The sequence below is a fragment of the Gastrolobium bilobum genome, unplaced genomic scaffold, assembly GCF_033153095.1.
Source record: "Gastrolobium bilobum isolate Gb01-03AN ecotype WA unplaced genomic scaffold, APGP_CSIRO_Gbil_v1 utg12888, whole genome shotgun sequence".
In the NCBI taxonomy this organism is placed as follows: Eukaryota; Viridiplantae; Streptophyta; class Magnoliopsida; order Fabales; family Fabaceae; genus Gastrolobium; species Gastrolobium bilobum.
Genome location: NW_026900076.1, coordinates 1 through 17,749, shown reverse-complemented (window position 1 = coordinate 17,749; position 17,749 = coordinate 1). Strand labels below are relative to the sequence as shown.

At 30.4% G+C, this 17,749-nt stretch overlaps 1 protein-coding gene across 1 annotated transcript; it reads right to left on the bottom strand.

The window, feature by feature from the left end:
- On the bottom strand, positions 1-4,426 carry LOC133295209 (cysteine proteinase inhibitor 6). Its single transcript, XM_061494007.1, has 4 exons — positions 4,166-4,426; positions 2,904-3,123; positions 1,344-1,489; positions 1-330 (listed from the first exon to the last, which is right to left on the bottom strand). Exons 1-4 carry the CDS (start codon positions 4,388-4,390, stop codon positions 193-195), a joined length of 729 nt encoding a protein of 242 aa, XP_061349991.1. The 5' UTR covers positions 4,391-4,426; the 3' UTR covers positions 1-192.
- Between the last annotated feature and the right edge of the window lie 13,323 nt (positions 4,427-17,749).

Below are 17,749 nucleotides of genomic sequence, written 5' to 3'. Positions count from 1 at the left end.
GCAAAACAAGAATTAGTTCCCAAGGCTGGGGTAAGCCGTAAGCACTTATATACTTGTTTAGACATAGACAATAAGAGCAATATCCGAGAAGTAAATTGTGTGCGAGTCATACATCACATATATCAAGAAAAAGTGCAAATTTAAGGGCCATCCAGGCCTATATTGCTAATGTATCCAAGCTTCAGACGACGATTAGGAATGGTCTGGTTGCATCTGATTTAGATGGAACTTGCCTTCGTTATTCTTGTGTACTTCTACCTTGAACTTCTCTTCCTTGTCACCCCTCTTGACCTTGAGGAGCATATCAAACTTGGCAGAATCATCTATCACCTGCATAGCAATTTAGACACCCATCAGCCATGATACACCAGTAACTACCCTAGTGATGAGCCTCAACCATCATAAAAGAAGCTTGTAAGCAATCCAGTGGCCCAAATGCAGATTTTCTTAGATAAGGTTTTAATCACTAAATTACATATGTTTGGGAGCCCTAACCTAACAGCAAGAACACATTGTTAGCCCGTCGCTCACTGATATACCCACAGATCTCTCACAAATAGTAATGAGAATTTGAGAAGGGAAGAAACCTAATGAATATTTAAATATGTAACAAAGATTGTCTTCTGTCCTTAGGAAAGAGAAGAACAACCACTTGGAAGTCATAATGCTTAAAATAGGTTTTGAAGGAAACGGACACACTTAATGGAATCTACATGAGTATGATCGAACCTTATCCATATGCATTGTCTCTATGTAAATAACATAGACCAAGTATAGAAGTAATAAAAAAAAAATTATGTAAAAACTGTATTAAACACAAAATTAAATATTACTAGAGTTGAAAAAATTGAGAAGGCATTATTATTCAATAAATTCAACATATAAACATTTCAAAATATAAACCACATAAATACCACTAAAGTCGCATTTGACTGACTAACTAATAATCAGTGTTCTTCTGGTCTTAGAAATTTATAATTATGGCAAAAGCAGCATCCAAAATATATTACAAACAGCTCTTAGCATGATGCCAAATTCATTATATGACAAATATTTTACATAAAGGTTTTTGATAAAAAAAAATGCAGGTAAAGAAATCAGGTCGGAGAAAAAAACAATGAGATTACAGGAACAAGAACAGTCACAATTTCTCCCATAACTCAAGACAGTTCATCAAATTTTATGAGAAAGAATTAATCTGCACAATTTTTCTAGCACAGCAAATTTAAACATCAAATTACAACCAACAGTTCAACTCAACTCAACCATGTGAAATTCCAAAACCAGTTGAGCGAACAAACTGGACCAAGTAAATTTCAAAGAATACAGAATAAGGCACTGACCTCAGCCTTTGCATCAACAACCTCATGAAGTTCATATGGTAGTAGTGAATTAGACCTCTGCTGCATTGACTTGATAGCATGACTCGCTGCATCCTGAACTTGAGGATCATGTGTTGGCACAGATTGCCATCCTGGCTTGTGGCCATCTGATAACGAAAAAAGAACAGCAGCAGATGGTATTAACAAACACTTGGAGTACAAATGTTCTACAAGAGAAGAGGGGAAGCAACCACAAGAAAGGCAAATGACACATGATTATAATGAGCTACATTGTCCTATGTACTTCCAACATAGCTGAAACTATACACCAACATACTGAAAGCACCATTATCCAAGGTGGTTTATACAGCTCACACCTAAAGGAGACTATAGATTTTTGGTGGAAATCTGATGGGCCCTTACAACCATTTGAAAGAACTTATGTGAGGAAAAGGAAGGCCCAAAATATGGATAATAACCAACTGTAGTAAAGGCGAATGAGGAAGGGCAGTTTGTTATGAGTGAGGCCACGTGGCAAGCAATAAATGTTGAAGGGGAAATGGGGAGTGTGTGTGAAGGGAATTCAGATGGGGCCAAGGTGATATAAGTGGAGGGAAAGAGAGAGTGTGGAGGGGGGGAATATTCACATTGTTGGAGGGAGGGTAGCGGCTGGACATGGTGTTCAGTGACTGGTATTTGGTGTCTTTTCCAATTGAAGGTGGATAATCAGTAGTGTAGAGTCATGGAGTCTGTCATTAGCTATTAAGAGTCTTGTAATTTTCTGCATTGAAATTGCTGTCATCATTTACTGTTGGGTTTGTATTCAAGTTGTTGAGTCTGTAGTTGGTTTGTTCTTGTTGCTGTCATTACTGTAAGGGAATTTAACTCCCAAACATATTTGAATTAATAGCAGTATTTTGGTGTTAATTGAGACTAATTTACTGGGTACCAACAAAATCGCTAATGGATAAATAGCAGCGCATGCAAATCCCACGATAAAGAAAACTCAAATGTATTCAAATCCTGATGTTGCACTAAATATGAAAATCTTATATTCCTATAAAACATGAAACCATCCAATTTTTCACCTTTCCCATCTTTATGGGTTGTTCAACTCATTTAGATTCAATTCAATGACAACACTTCATCTTCAATTAATTGGTCCTCACCTCACTTTGAGTGACCAAAACTAATAACACAAACTCAAAGTCCATCAAAAAGCAGCATTTCTAAAGATGCAGATTGGTTTTGGCCTTTTGAAAGCCTTCTAATCATTCAAATGCACTGAACATTTATTCCTATTAGTTATTATCAATTACCAACCCTCTCAAGATGTAAAATAGTCACGGTAAGGTATAGATAAATCTTGCTTGATGTATGCCACTTATGAATATTGTAGGAAGAAAAGACAAACTTCATATGTTCCACATAAAAACAATATAGAAACCATAGCATGACAGATATACTGTTAGTACAGTACCAATTTTTGAATTAAAAAAAGACATACTAAATACCCCTATTAGATTGCTAGTTTGTTATTTATATCAAGGCCAAAGATGGTCGATTTAGAAAATGCCAAACCTGTTTTGACACCAAGATCTGCAGAGGTGACCGATGGTGCATGACCGGCAAGCTTGAAGTCATGGAGTTCTTTGAAGTTCATCCAGGGTTTCACCCAAATCTTGGCTTCATAGATCTTCTTCTCACCCGCATCAATAGCCTCAAGAGTAAGATGATACATCGTACCAGCAACTACCTGTTCCTGTGCCTTCACCACCCTTGCGAACTCCAGAAGGCCATTCTTAAAATACAATTCATTTCAACATGAATCAACACTTTTCGTTCACATAAAATATCATTCAAAACCGTATTGAACATAAGACAGGACAGGAGAGAGAAGAAGAAAACACTAATGCAGTCACATTGAAAAAAATGTAAAACACTAACAAGAAAGCTCAGCAATCCAATTAACAGGTAAGCACATTAGAGCAAGCATTAGGGGTTTGCAAAAGAACCAAATAAATTGAGCTGATAAGTAAACTAATTCAAACCACACCAAAAGAACTATATTTTTTTGAACAGGTTCAAGAACTGAACCATTTTATTCAAACCATTACAAGAATCAAATTCTTTTTTCAAAACTAGTTTAGTTCATCAACCAAATCATTTTACCAATTCGGTTTGATTCTGACTAAAAACCGAACCATACCCATTTTTAAAAGTGTAAAAAAATAAAATGAAATGAACTGCAAGCAAACCGAACTGCACCACATTTCTCCAAACTGATTTAAGAACCAAACCATTTTCTTCAAACCGGTTCAAGAATGAAACCGCTTTTCAAAACCGGTTTGGTTAGCCCAAACTGAACCACTTTTCTAGTTCAGTTCGTCCGAACAGAACCAAATAGTGCACACCCCTAGCAAGATAGGACCACTTATGAATCAAACATATGTTCTTAGATTTAGCATATTCATTTGTCATAAATTTTCAATAAATTGTAATAGTAAAATAATGTTTACTACTAAGGGCATACACTAACACGGAGTGACCAATTCCAATAGAAACAAGGATTTGGAATTTAAAACCAACTTCAGCTTCACTAACACATACTATAACATAAGCATGAAGATTCCTAGTTACTTCCTTCATTTCTAACCTTCATTCATAGTTAGTTACACAGAAAAACCAAGTCTTAGTATATTATAAACACATAATTATGGAATCAAGTAAGTAAACCTTCCAAAAGGACACAAAATAAATAATTTAAAAATATGTTTTTCTTTTTTGAAAGAAATACATAAAGAAAGACAAGAAAAGAAAAGAAAGAAGAAGGATTAAGGAACCTGTTTCTTGTTGTGCTCGTCGACAGCGAATCGAGCGAGAGCTTCGGTTTCGGCGCTGTTCTGAGAAGCTTGGGAATCGCGCAGACCTCCGAGCGTGGCCATTGACGCGTGTTGGTATTCAGAACAGTCTCCCAACGATCCTTGAACAGAGAAGAGGGCGAAGAGAAAGAAGAACAAGAATAGGGAAAACGATGCAATCGGAATCGAAGAAGAAGTTCCTCTCATTCGGTTTCTTACTTTGCAACTAAGGCAAGCTTTGTTTTGACGCGTTACACACACTGACACACTGTGATAGTATTCGTTTATCCGTGTCACGCCACGGCTGCTTTAAATTTGACACGCGTCCACCACTTGTTTAAATCAGCTCAAAAGTAATATTATTATTAGAGGTGGCATGGTGCCTGTCCGCCAAACGGGACGCGTTGAGTTTTTCAACTCGTCAATCTCTTAAGCCCATTCCACCAAGCCAACCTGTCACGGGATGATTCGCCAGCCTCTTTTGTTTATTATTTATTTTATTACGATAAAGTATTTTATTTATCATTTTTTTTGCTTATCTTTGTCTATCGTTTTAAAAGACAATTAGATTAGAATATTAACTACTGTATTACCCGTGCGTTGCACGGAGAAAAAAAATCAGTTTTTTTGTCACGTGAAAATTAACTCAACACATAAAAGTATATTGCTGCATTTTACCTTGTCATATGGTCATTCAAAAATTATAAAGTTTGACTTAGCTTCTTTCAGTATTTCCCAATGATGAACTTTCATTTAGAAAGATCAAATTTAAAAAATAATAATACATAAATATTTCTTTGCAAAGATTTGTGTCGTTAGTATTTGAAATTTTTCAAATTCATATTTAAAAAAATTAAAATCAGAATTAGAAATTTAATTATAAAAGAAGAAGGGCAAAAATTTAATAGGGCTGGTCCTCCGGACCGAGTCTAGTTTGCAACCTCTAATTGTCAGCATTATATACCAGCATGTAATATGTTTTTATGTTTATCCACATAAAAAAATCTTATAGTTGCATCTAAGTTTTTATATTTTATCTCAGAGATAAACATTCATTTACTACAATCAGATTTATAAAATAATAATAAATTATTTTTTTTTTTTGCAAGGATTTATGTCCATAGTAGTTTCAATTTTATAAATTTTTATTTACAAAAATTGAAATCAGATTTAAGAATTTAATTATAAAAGAAGAAGTATGAAGTTTTAATTTAATTATAAAAATAAGTTAGTGGATAAACATGCAGAGTCCAGTTTGCCACCTCTAACTATCAGCATGTAATAGATTTTTATATTTATTCACAAAAAAAGCTCTTATAGTTGCGTCTAGGTTTTTATATTGTATCTCAGAGATGAATTTTATTTATTACAATTAGATTTACAAAATAATAAGAAATAATTTTTAAATTATTTATTTGTCGTTAGTATTTGAAATTTTGCAAATTTGTATTTACAAAAATTGAAATCAAATTTATAAATTTAATTAGGAAAGAATAATAGTGGAACTTTAATTTCATTATAAAAACTTGTTGGCAAGCGGGGCGGGCAGGCCCTCGGGTCAAGCCCAGTTTGGAACCTTTAACTATCAACATTTTATGTAAATAATATTTTTTTTGCAAGGATTTGTGTACTTAGTATTTTGAATTTTGTAAATTTATATTTACAAAGATTGAAATCAGATTTAAGAATTTAATTATAAAAGAATAATTGAAATTTTAATTTAATTATAAAAATAAGTTGGTGGGCGGCCCTCCGGGCCGGACCCATTTTGTCACCTCTAACAACATTTTATATCAGCATGTAATATGTTTTTATTTTTATCAACACAAAATTGTTCTTATAGTTTGCATCTACATTACTATATATCTATATTTTTTACAGTTGCCTTTAAATCGACTCTTTGTGGTCTGTGTGTTGGTGGGCCGGTCTTCCGGGTCGAGGCTCAATTTGCCACCTCTAACTTTCAGCATGTAATAGATTTTTATATTTATTCACAAAAAAGCTCTTATAGTTGCGTCTAGGTTTTTATATTGTATCTCAGAGATGAATTTTGTTTACTACAATTAGATTTATAAAATAATAAGAAATAATATTTTTTTGAAAGGATTTGTGTCGTTAGTATTTGAAATTTTGCAAATTTGTATTTACAAAATTTGAAATCAAATTTATAAATTTAATTATGAAAGAATAATAGTGGAATTTTAATTTCATTATAAAAACTTGTTGGCAAGCGGGGCGGGCAGGCCCTCGGGTCAAGCCCAGTTTGGAACCTTTAACTATCAACATTTTATGTAAATAATTATTTTTTTGCAAGGATTTGTGTACTTAGTATTTTGAATTTTGTAAATTTATATTTACAAAGATTGAAATCAGATTTAAGAATTTAATTATAAAAGAATAATTGAAATTTTAATTTAATTATAAAAATAAGTTAGGTGGGCGGCCCTCCGGGCCGGACCCATTTTGTCACCTCTAACAACATTTTATATCAGCATGTAATATGTTTTTATTTTTATCAACACAAAATTGTTCTTATAGTTTGCATCTACATTACTATATATCTATATTTTTTACAGTTGCCTTTAAATCGACTCTTTGTGGTCTGTGTGTTGGTGGGCCGGTCTTCCGGGTCGAGGCTCAATTTGCCACCTCTAACTATCAGCATGTAATAGATTTTTATATTTATTCACAAAAAAAGCTCTTATAGTTGCGTCTAGGAGTTTATATTGTATCTCAGAGATGAATTTTATTTATTACAATTAGATTTATAAAATAATAAGAAATAATATTTTTTTGAAAGGATTTGTGTCGTTAGTATTTGAAATTTTGCAAATTTGTATTTACAAAATTTGAAATCAAATTTATAAATTTAATTAGGAAAGAATAATAGTGGAATTTTAATTTGATTATAAAAACTTGTTGGCAAGCGGGGCGGGCAGGCCCTCGGGTCAAGCCCAGTTTGGAACATTTAACTATCAACATTTTATGTAAATAATTATTTTTTTGCAAGGATTTGTGTACTTAGTATTTTGAATTTTGTAAATTTATATTTACAAAGATTGAAATCAGATTTAAGAATTTAATTATAAAAGAATAATGATGAAATTTTAATTTAATTATAAAAATAAGTTGGTGGGCGGCCCTCCGGGCCGGACCCTTTTTGTCACCTCTACAGCATTTTATATCAGCATGTAATATGTTTTTATTTTTATCAACACAAAATTGTTCTTATAGTTTTCATCTATATTTTTTACAGTTTCCTTTAAATCGACTCTTTGTGGTCTGTGTGTTGGTAGTCCGGTCTTCCGGGTCGATGCTCAATTTGCCACATCTATCTATCAGCATGTAATAGGTTTTTATATTTATTCACAAAAAAAGCTCTTATAGTTGCGTCTAGGTTTTTATATTGTATCTCAGAGATGAATTTTATTTATTACAATTAGATTTATAAAATAATAAGAAATAATATTTTTTTGCAAGGATTTGTGTCGTTAGTATTTGAAATTTTGCAAATTTGTATTTACAAAAATTGAAATCAAATTTATAAATTTAATTATAAAAGAATAATAGTGGAATTTTAATTTCATTATAAAAACTTGTTGGCAAGCGGGGCGGGCAGGCCCTCGGGTCAAGCCCAGTTTGGAACCTTTAACTATCAACATTTTATGTAAATAATTATTTTTTTGCAAGGATTTGTGTACTTAGTATTTTGAATTTTACAAATTTATATTTACAAAGATTGAAATCAGATTTAAGTAAGAATAATGATGAAATTTTAATTTAATTATAAAAATAAGTTGGTGGGCGGCCCTCCGGGCCGGACCCATTTTGTCACCTCTAACAACATTTTATATCAGCATGTAATATGTTTTTATTTTTATCAACACAAAATTGTTCTTATAGTTTGCATCTACATTACTATATATCTATATTTTTTACAGTTGCCTTTAAATCGACTCTTTGTGGTCTGTGTGTTGGTGGGCCGGTCTTCCGGGTCGAGGCTCAATTTGCCACCTCTAACTATCAGCATGTAATAGATTTTTATATTTATTCACAAAAAAAGCTCTTATAGTTGCGTCTAGGTTTTTATATTGTATCTCAGAGATGAATTTTATTTATTACAATTAGATTTATAAAATAATAAGAAATAATATTTTTTTGCAAGGATTTGTGTCGTTAGTATTTGAAATTTTGCAAATTTGTATTTACAAAATTTGAAATCAAATTTATAAATTTAATTATGAAAGAATAATAGTGGAATTTTAATTTCATTATAAAAACTTGTTGGCAAGCGGGGCGGGCAGGCCCTCGGGTCAAGCCCAGTTTGGAACCTTTAACTATCAACATTTTATGTAAATAATAATTTTTTTGCAAGGATTTGTGTACTTAGTATTTTGAATTTTACAAATTTATATTTACAAAGATTGAAATCAGATTTAAGAATTTAATTATAAAAGAATAATGATGAAATTTTAATTTAATTATAAAAATAAGTTGGTGGGCGGCCCTCCAGGCCGGACCATTTTTGTCACCTCTAAAACATTTTAAATCAGCATGTAATATGTTTTTATTTTTATCAACACAAAATTGTTCTTATAGTTTTCTTCTATATTTTTTACAGTTGCCTTTAAATCGACTCTTTGTGGTCTGTGTGTTGGTGGGCCGGTCTTCCGGGTCGAGGCTCAATTTGCCACCTCTAACTATCAGCATGTAATAGATTTTTATATTTATTCACAAAAAAAGCTCTTATAGTTGCGTCTAGGTTTTTATATTGTATCTCAGAGATGAATTTTATTTATTACAATTAGATTTATAAAATAATAAGAAATAATTTTTTTTTGCAAGGATTTGTGTCGTTAGTATTTGAAATTTTGCAAATTTGTATTTACAAAATTTGAAATCAAATTTATAAATTTAATTATGAAAGAATAATAGTGGAATTTTAATTTCATTATAAAAACTTGTTGGCAAGCGGGGCGGGCAGGCCCTCGGGTCAAGCCCAGTTTGGAACCTTTAACTATCAACATTTTATGTAAATAATAATTTTTTTGCAAGGATTTGTGTACTTAGTATTTTGAATTTTACAAATTTATATTTACAAAGATTGAAATCAGATTTAAGAATTTAATTATAAAAGAATAATGATGAAATTTTAATTTAATTATAAAAATAAGTTGGTGGGCGGCCCTCCGGGCCGGACCCATTTTGTCACCTCTAACAGCATTTTATATCAGCATGTAATATGTTTTTATTTTTATCAACACAAAATTGTTCTTATAGTTTGCATCTACATTACTATATATCTATATTTTTTACAGTTGCCTTTAAATCGACTCTTTGTGGTCTGTGTGTTGGTGGGCCGGTCTTCCGGGTCGAGGCTCAATTTGCCACCTCTAACTATCAGCATGTAATAGATTTTTATATTTATTCACAAAAAAAGCTCTTATAGTTGCGTCTAGGTTTTTATATTGTATCTCAGAGATGAATTTTATTTATTACAATTAGATTTATAAAATAATAAGAAATAATTTTTTTTTGCAAGGATTTGTGTCGTTAGTATTTGAAATTTTGCAAATTTGTATTTACAAAAATTGAAATCAAATTTATAAATTTAATTATGAAAGAATAATAGTGGAATTTTAATTTCATTATAAAAACTTGTTGGCAAGCGGGGCGGGCAGGCCCTCGGGTCAAGCCCAGTTTGGAACCTTTAACTATCAACATTTTATGTAAATAATAATTTTTTTGCAAGGATTTGTGTACTTAGTATTTTGAATTTTACAAATTTATATTTACAAAGATTGAAATCAGATTTAAGAATTTAATTATAAAAGAATAATGATGAAATTTTAATTTAATTATAAAAATAAGTTGGTGGGCGGCCCTCCGGGCCGGACCCTTTTTGTCACCTCTAACAGCATTTTATATCAGCATGTAATATGTTTTTATTTTTATCAACACAAAATTGTTCTTATAGTTTGCATCTACATTACTATATATCTATATTTTTTACAGTTGCCTTTAAATCGACTCTTTGTGGTCTGTGTGTTGGTGGGCCGGTCTTCCGGGTCGAGGCTCAATTTGCCACCTCTAACTATCAGCATGTAATAGATTTTTATATTTATTCACAAAAAAAGCTCTTATAGTTGCGTCTAGGTTTTTATATTGTATCTCAGAGATGAATTTTATTTATTACAATTAGATTTATAAAATAATAAGAAATAATTTTTTTTTGCAAGGATTTGTGTCGTTAGTATTTGAAATTTTGCAAATTTGTATTTACAAAATTTGAAATCAAATTTATAAATTTAATTATGAAAGAATAATAGTGGAATTTTAATTTCATTATAAAAACTTGTTGGCAAGCGGGGCGGGCAGGCCCTCGGGTCAAGCCCAGTTTGGAACCTTTAACTATCAACATTTTATGTAAATAATAATTTTTTTGCAAGGATTTGTGTACTTAGTATTTTGAATTTTACAAATTTATATTTACAAAGATTGAAATCAGATTTAAGAATTTAATTATAAAAGAATAATGATGAAATTTTAATTTAATTATAAAAATAAGTTGGTGGGCGGCCCTCCGGGCCGGACCCATTTTGTCACCTCTAACAGCATTTTATATCAGCATGTAATATGTTTTTATTTTTATCAACACAAAATTGTTCTTATAGTTTGCATCTACATTACTATATATCTATATTTTTTACAGTTGCCTTTAAATCGACTCTTTGTGGTCTGTGTGTTGGTGGGCCGGTCTTCCGGGTCGAGGCTCAATTTGCCACCTCTAACTATCAGCATGTAATAGATTTTTATATTTATTCACAAAAAAAGCTCTTATAGTTGCGTCTAGGTTTTTATATTGTATCTCAGAGATGAATTTTATTTATTACAATTAGATTTATAAAATAATAAGAAATAATATTTTTTTGCAAGGATTTGTGTCGTTAGTATTTGAAATTTTGCAAATTTGTATTTACAAAAATTGAAATCAAATTTATAAATTTAATTATGAAAGAATAATAGTGGAATTTTAATTTCATTATAAAAACTTGTTGGCAAGCGGGGCGGGCAGGCCCTCGGGTCAAGCCCAGTTTGGAACCTTTAACTATCAACATTTTATGTAAATAATAATTTTTTTGCAAGGATTTGTGTACTTAGTATTTTGAATTTTACAAATTTATATTTACAAAGATTGAAATCAGATTTAAGAATTTAATTATAAAAGAATAATGATGAAATTTTAATTTAATTATAAAAATAAGTTGGTGGGCGGCCCTCCGGGCCGGACCCATTTTGTCACCTCTAACAGCATTTTATATCAGCATGTAATATGTTTTTATTTTTATCAACACAAAATTGTTCTTATAGTTTGCATCTACATTACTATATATCTATATTTTTTACAGTTGCCTTTAAATCGACTCTTTGTGGTCTGTGTGTTGGTGGGCCGGTCTTCCGGGTCGAGGCTCAATTTGCCACCTCTAACTATCAGCATGTAATAGATTTTTATATTTATTCACAAAAAAAGCTCTTATAGTTGCGTCTAGGTTTTTATATTGTATCTCAGAGATGAATTTTATTTATTACAATTAGATTTATAAAATAATAAGAAATAATTTTTTTTGCAAGGATTTGGGTCGTTAGTATTTGAAATTTTGCAAATTTGTATTTACAAAAATTGAAATCAAATTTATAAATTTAATTAGGAAAGAATAATAGTGGAATTTTAATTTCATTATAAAAACTTGTTGGCAAGCGGGGCGGGCAGGCCCTCGGGTCAAGCCCAGTTTGGAACCTTTAACTATCAACATTTTATGTAAATAATAATTTTTTTGCAAGGATTTGTGTACTTAGTATTTTGAATTTTGTAAATTTATATTTACAAAGATTGAAATCAGATTTAAGAATTTAATTATAAAAGAATAATGATGAAATTTTAATTTAATTATAAAAATAAGTTGGTGGGCGGCCCTCCGGGCCGGACCCATTTTATATCAGCATGTAATATGTTTTTATTTTTATCAACACAAAATTGTTCTTATAGTTTTCATCTACATTACTATATATCTATATTTTTCACAGTTTCCTTTAAATCGACTCTTTGTGGTCTGTGTGTTGGTGGGCCGGCCTTCCGGGTCGAGGCCCAATTTGCCACATCTATCTATCAACATGTAATAGGTTTTTATATTTATTCACAAAAAAAGCTCTTATAGTTGCGTCTAGGTTTTTATATTGTATCTCAGAGATGAATTTTATTTATTACAATTAGATTTATAAAATAATAAGAAATAATATTTTTTTGCAAGGATTTGTGTCGTTAGTATTTGAAATTTTGCAAATTTGTATTTACAAAAATTGAAATCAAATTTATAAATTTAATTATGAAAGAATAATAGTGGAATTTTAATTTCATTATAAAAACTTGTTGGCAAGCGGGGCGGGCAGGCCCTCGGGTCAAGCCCAGTTTGGAACCTTTAACTATCAACATTTTATGTAAATAATAATTTTTTTGCAAGGATTTGTGTACTTAGTATTTTGAATTTTACAAATTTATATTTACAAAGATTGAAATCAGATTTAAGAATTTAATTATAAAAGAATAATGATGAAATTTTAATTTAATTATAAAAATAAGTTGGTGGGCGGCCCTCCGGGCCGGACCCATTTTGTCACCTCTAACAGCATTTTATATCAGCATGTAATATGTTTTTATTTTTATCAACACAAAATTGTTCTTATAGTTTGCATCTACATTACTATATATCTATATTTTTTACAGTTGCCTTTAAATCGACTCTTTGTGGTCTGTGTGTTGGTGGGCCGGTCTTCCGGGTCGAGGCTCAATTTGCCACCTCTAACTATCAGCATGTAATAGATTTTTATATTTATTCACAAAAAAAGCTCTTATAGTTGCGTCTAGGTTTTTATATTGTATCTCAGAGATGAATTTTATTTATTACAATTAGATTTATAAAATAATAAGAAATAATTTTTTTTTGCAAGGATTTGTGTCGTTAGTATTTGAAATTTTGCAAATTTGTATTTACAAAAATTGAAATCAAATTTATAAATTTAATTAGGAAAGAATAATAGTGGAATTTTAATTTCATTATAAAAACTTGTTGGCAAGCGGGGCGGGCAGGCCCTCGGGTCAAGCCCAGTTTGGAACCTTTAACTATCAACATTTTATGTAAATAATAATTTTTTTGCAAGGATTTGTGTACTTAGTATTTTGAATTTTACAAATTTATATTTACAAAGATTGAAATCAGATTTAAGAATTTAATTATAAAAGAATAATGATGAAATTTTAATTTAATTATAAAAATAAGTTGGTGGGCGGCCCTCCGGGCCGGACCCATTTTGTCACCTCTAACAGCATTTTATATCAGCATGTAATATGTTTTTATTTTTATCAACACAAAATTGTTCTTATAGTTTGCATCTACATTACTATATATCTCTATTTTTTACAGTTGCCTTTAAATCGACTCTTTGTGGTCTGTGTGTTGGTTGGCCGGTCTTCCGGGTCGAGGCTCAATTTGCCACCTCTAACTATCAGCATGTAATAGATTTTTATATTTATTCACAAAAAAAGCTCTTATAGTTGCGTCTAGGTTTTTATATTGTATCTCAGAGATGAATTTTAATTATTACAATTAGATTTATAAGTTAATAAGAAATAATTTTTCTTTGCAAGGATTTGTGTCATTAGTATTTGAAATTTTGCAAATTTGTATTTACAAAATTCGAAATCAAATTTATAAATTTAATTATGAAAGAATAATAGTGGAATTTTAATTTCATTATAAAAACTTGTTGGCAATTTTTTTATGTAAATAATAATTTTTTTGCAAGGATTGTGTAAATTTTGATTTAAGAATTTAATTATAAAAGAATAATGATGAAATTTTAATTTAATTATAAAAATAAGTTGGTGGGTGGCCCTCCGGGCCGGACCCATTTTGTCACCTCTAACAGCATTTTATATCAGCATGTAATATGTTTTTATTTTTATCAACACAAAATTGTTCTTATAGTTTTCATCTACATTACTATATATCTATATTTTTTACAGTTGCCTTTAAATCGACTCTTTGTGGTCTGTGTGTTGGTTGGCCGACCTTCCGGGTCGAGGCCCAATTTGCCACATCTATCTATCAACATGTAATAGTTTTTTATATTTGTTCACAAAAAAAGCTCTTATAGTTGCGTCTGGTTTTTATATTGTATCTCAGAGATGAATTTTATTTATTACAATTAGATTTATAAAATAATAAGAAATAATATTTTTTTGCAAGGATTTGTGTCGTTAGTATTTGAAATTTTGCAAATTTGTATTTACAAAAATTGAAATCAAATTTATAAATTTAATTATGAAAGAATAATAGTGGAATTTTAATTTCATTATAAAAACTTGTTGGCAAGCGGGGCGGGCAGGCCCTCGGGTCAAGCCCAGTTTGGAACCTTTAACTATCAACATTTTATGTAAATAATAATTTTTTTGCAAGGATTTGTGTACTTAGTATTTTGAATTTTACAAATTTATATTTACAAAGATTGAAATCAGATTTAAGAATTTAATTATAAAAGAATAATGATGAAATTTTAATTTAATTATAAAAATAAGTTGGTGGGTGGCCCTCCGGGCCGGACCCATTTTGTCACCTCTAACAGCATTTTATATCAGCATGTAATATGTTTTTATTTTTATCAACACAAAATTGTTCTTATAGTTTGCATCTACATTACTATATATCTATATTTTTTACAGTTGCCTTTAAATCGACTCTTTGTGGTCTGTGTGTTGGTGGGCCGGTCTTCCGGGTCGAGGCTCAATTTGCCACCTCTAACTATCAGCATGTAATAGATTTTTATATTTATTCACAAAAAAAGCTCTTATAGTTGCGTCTAGGTTTTTATATTGTATCTCAGAGATGAATTTTATTTATTACAATTAGATTTATAAAATAATAAGAAATAATTTTTTTTTGCAAGGATTTGTGTCGTTAGTATTTGAAATTTTGCAAATTTGTATTTACAAAAATTGAAATCAAATTTATAAATTTAATTATGAAAGAATAATAGTGGAATTTTAATTTCATTATAAAAACTTGTTGGCAAGCGGGGCGGGCAGGCCCTCGGGTCAAGCCCAGTTTGGAACCGTTAACTATCAACATTTTATGTAAATAATAATTTTTTTGCAAGGATTTGTGTACTTAGTATTTTGAATTTTGTAAATTTATATTTACAAAGATTGAAATCAGATTTAAGAATTTAATTATAAAAGAATAATGATGAAATTTTAATTTAATTATAAAAATAAGTTGGTGGGTGGCCCTCCGGGCCGGACCCATTTTGTCACCTCTAACAGCATTTTATATCAGCATGTAATATGTTTTTATTTTTATCAACACAAAATTGTTCTTATAGTTTTCATCTACATTACTATATATCTATATTTTTTACAGTTGCCTTTAAATCGACTCTTTGTGGTCTGTGTGTTGGTGGGCCGGCCGTCCGGGTCGAGGCCCAATTTCCCACATCTATCTATCAACATGTAATAGTTTTTTATATTTATTCACAAAAAAAGCTCTTATAGTTGCGTCTGGTTTTTATATTGTATCTCAGAGATGAATTTTATTTATTACAATTAGATTTATAAAATAATAAGAAATAATATTTTTTTGCAAGGATTTGTGTCGTTAGTATTTGAAATTTTGCAAATTTGTATTTACAAAAATTGAAATCAAATTTATAAATTTAATTATGAAAGAATAATAGTGGAATTTTAATTTCATTATAAAAACTTGTTGGCAAGCGGGGCGGGCAGGCCCTCGGGTCAAGCCCAGTTTGGAACCTTTAACTATCAACATTTTATGTAAATAATAATTTTTTTGCAAGGATTTGTGTACTTAGTATTTTGAATTTTACAAATTTATATTTACAAAGATTGAAATCAGATTTAAGAATTTAATTATAAAAGAATAATGATGAAATTTTAATTTAATTATAAAAATAAGTTGGTGGGTGGCCCTCCGGGCCGGACCCATTTTGTCACCTCTAACAGCATTTTATATCAGCATGTAATATGTTTTTATTTTTATCAACAAAAAATTGTTCTTATAGTTTGCATCTACATTACTATATATGTATATTTTTTACAGGTACCTTTAAATCGACTCTTTGTGGTCTGTGTGTTGGTGGGACGGTCTTTCGGGTCGAGGCTCAATTTGCCACCTCTAACTATCAGCATGTAATAGATTTTTATATTTATTCACAAAAAAAGCTCTTATAGTTGCGTCTAGGTTTTTATATTGTATCTCAGAGATGAATTTTATTTATTACAATTAGATTTATAAAATAATAAGAAATAATATTTTTTTGCAAGGATTTGTGTCGTTAGTATTTGAAATTTTGCAAATTTGTATTTATAAAAATTGAAATCAAATTTATAAATTTAATTAGGAAAGAATAATAGTGGAATTTTAATTTCATTATAAAAACTTGTTGGCAAGCGGGGCGGGCAGGCCCTCGTGTCAAGCCCTGTTTGGAACCTTTAACTATCAATATTTTATGTAAATAATATTTTTTTGCAAGGATTTGTGTACTTAGTATTTTGAATTTTACAAATTTATATTTACAAAGATTGAAATCAGATTTAAGAATTTAATTATAAAAATAAGTTGGTGGGCGGCCCTCCGGGCCGGACCCATTTTGTCACCTCTAACAGCATTTTATATAAGCATGTAATATGTTTTTATTTTTATCAACACAAAATTGTGCTTATAGTTTTCATCTACATTACTATATATCTATATTTTTCACAGTTTTTTTTAAATCGACTCTTTGTGGTCTGTGTGTTGGTGGGCCGGCCTTCCGGGTCGAGGCCCAATTTGCCACATCTATCTATCAACATGTAATAGGTTTTTATATTGTATCTCAGAGATCAATTTTATTTATTAAAATTAGATTTATAAAATAATAAGAAATAATTTTTTTTTGTAAGGATTTGTGTCGTTAGTATTTGAAATTTTGCAAATTGGTATTTACAAAAATTGAAATCAAATTTATAAATTTAATTATGAAAGAATAATAGTGGAATTTTAATTTCATTATAAAAACTTGTTGGCAAGCGGGGCGGGCAGGCCCTCGGGTCAAGCCCAGTTTGGAACCGTTAACTATCAACATTTTATGTAAATAATAATTTTTTTGCAAGGATTTGTGTACTTAGTATTTTGAATTTTGTAAAATTATATTTACAAAGATTGAAATCAGATTTAAGAATTTAATTATAAAAGAATAATGATGAAATTTTAATTTAATTATAAAAATAAGTTGGTGGGTGGCCCTCCGGGCCGGACCCATTTTGTCACCTCTAACAGCATTTTATATCAGCATGTAATATGTTTTTATTTTTATCAACACAAAATTGTTCTTATAGTTTTCATCTACATTACTATATATCTATATTTTTTACAGTTGCCTTTAAATCGACTCTTTGTGGTCTGTGTGTTGGTTGGCCGAGAAAATCTTCCGGGTCGAGGCCCAATTTGCCACATC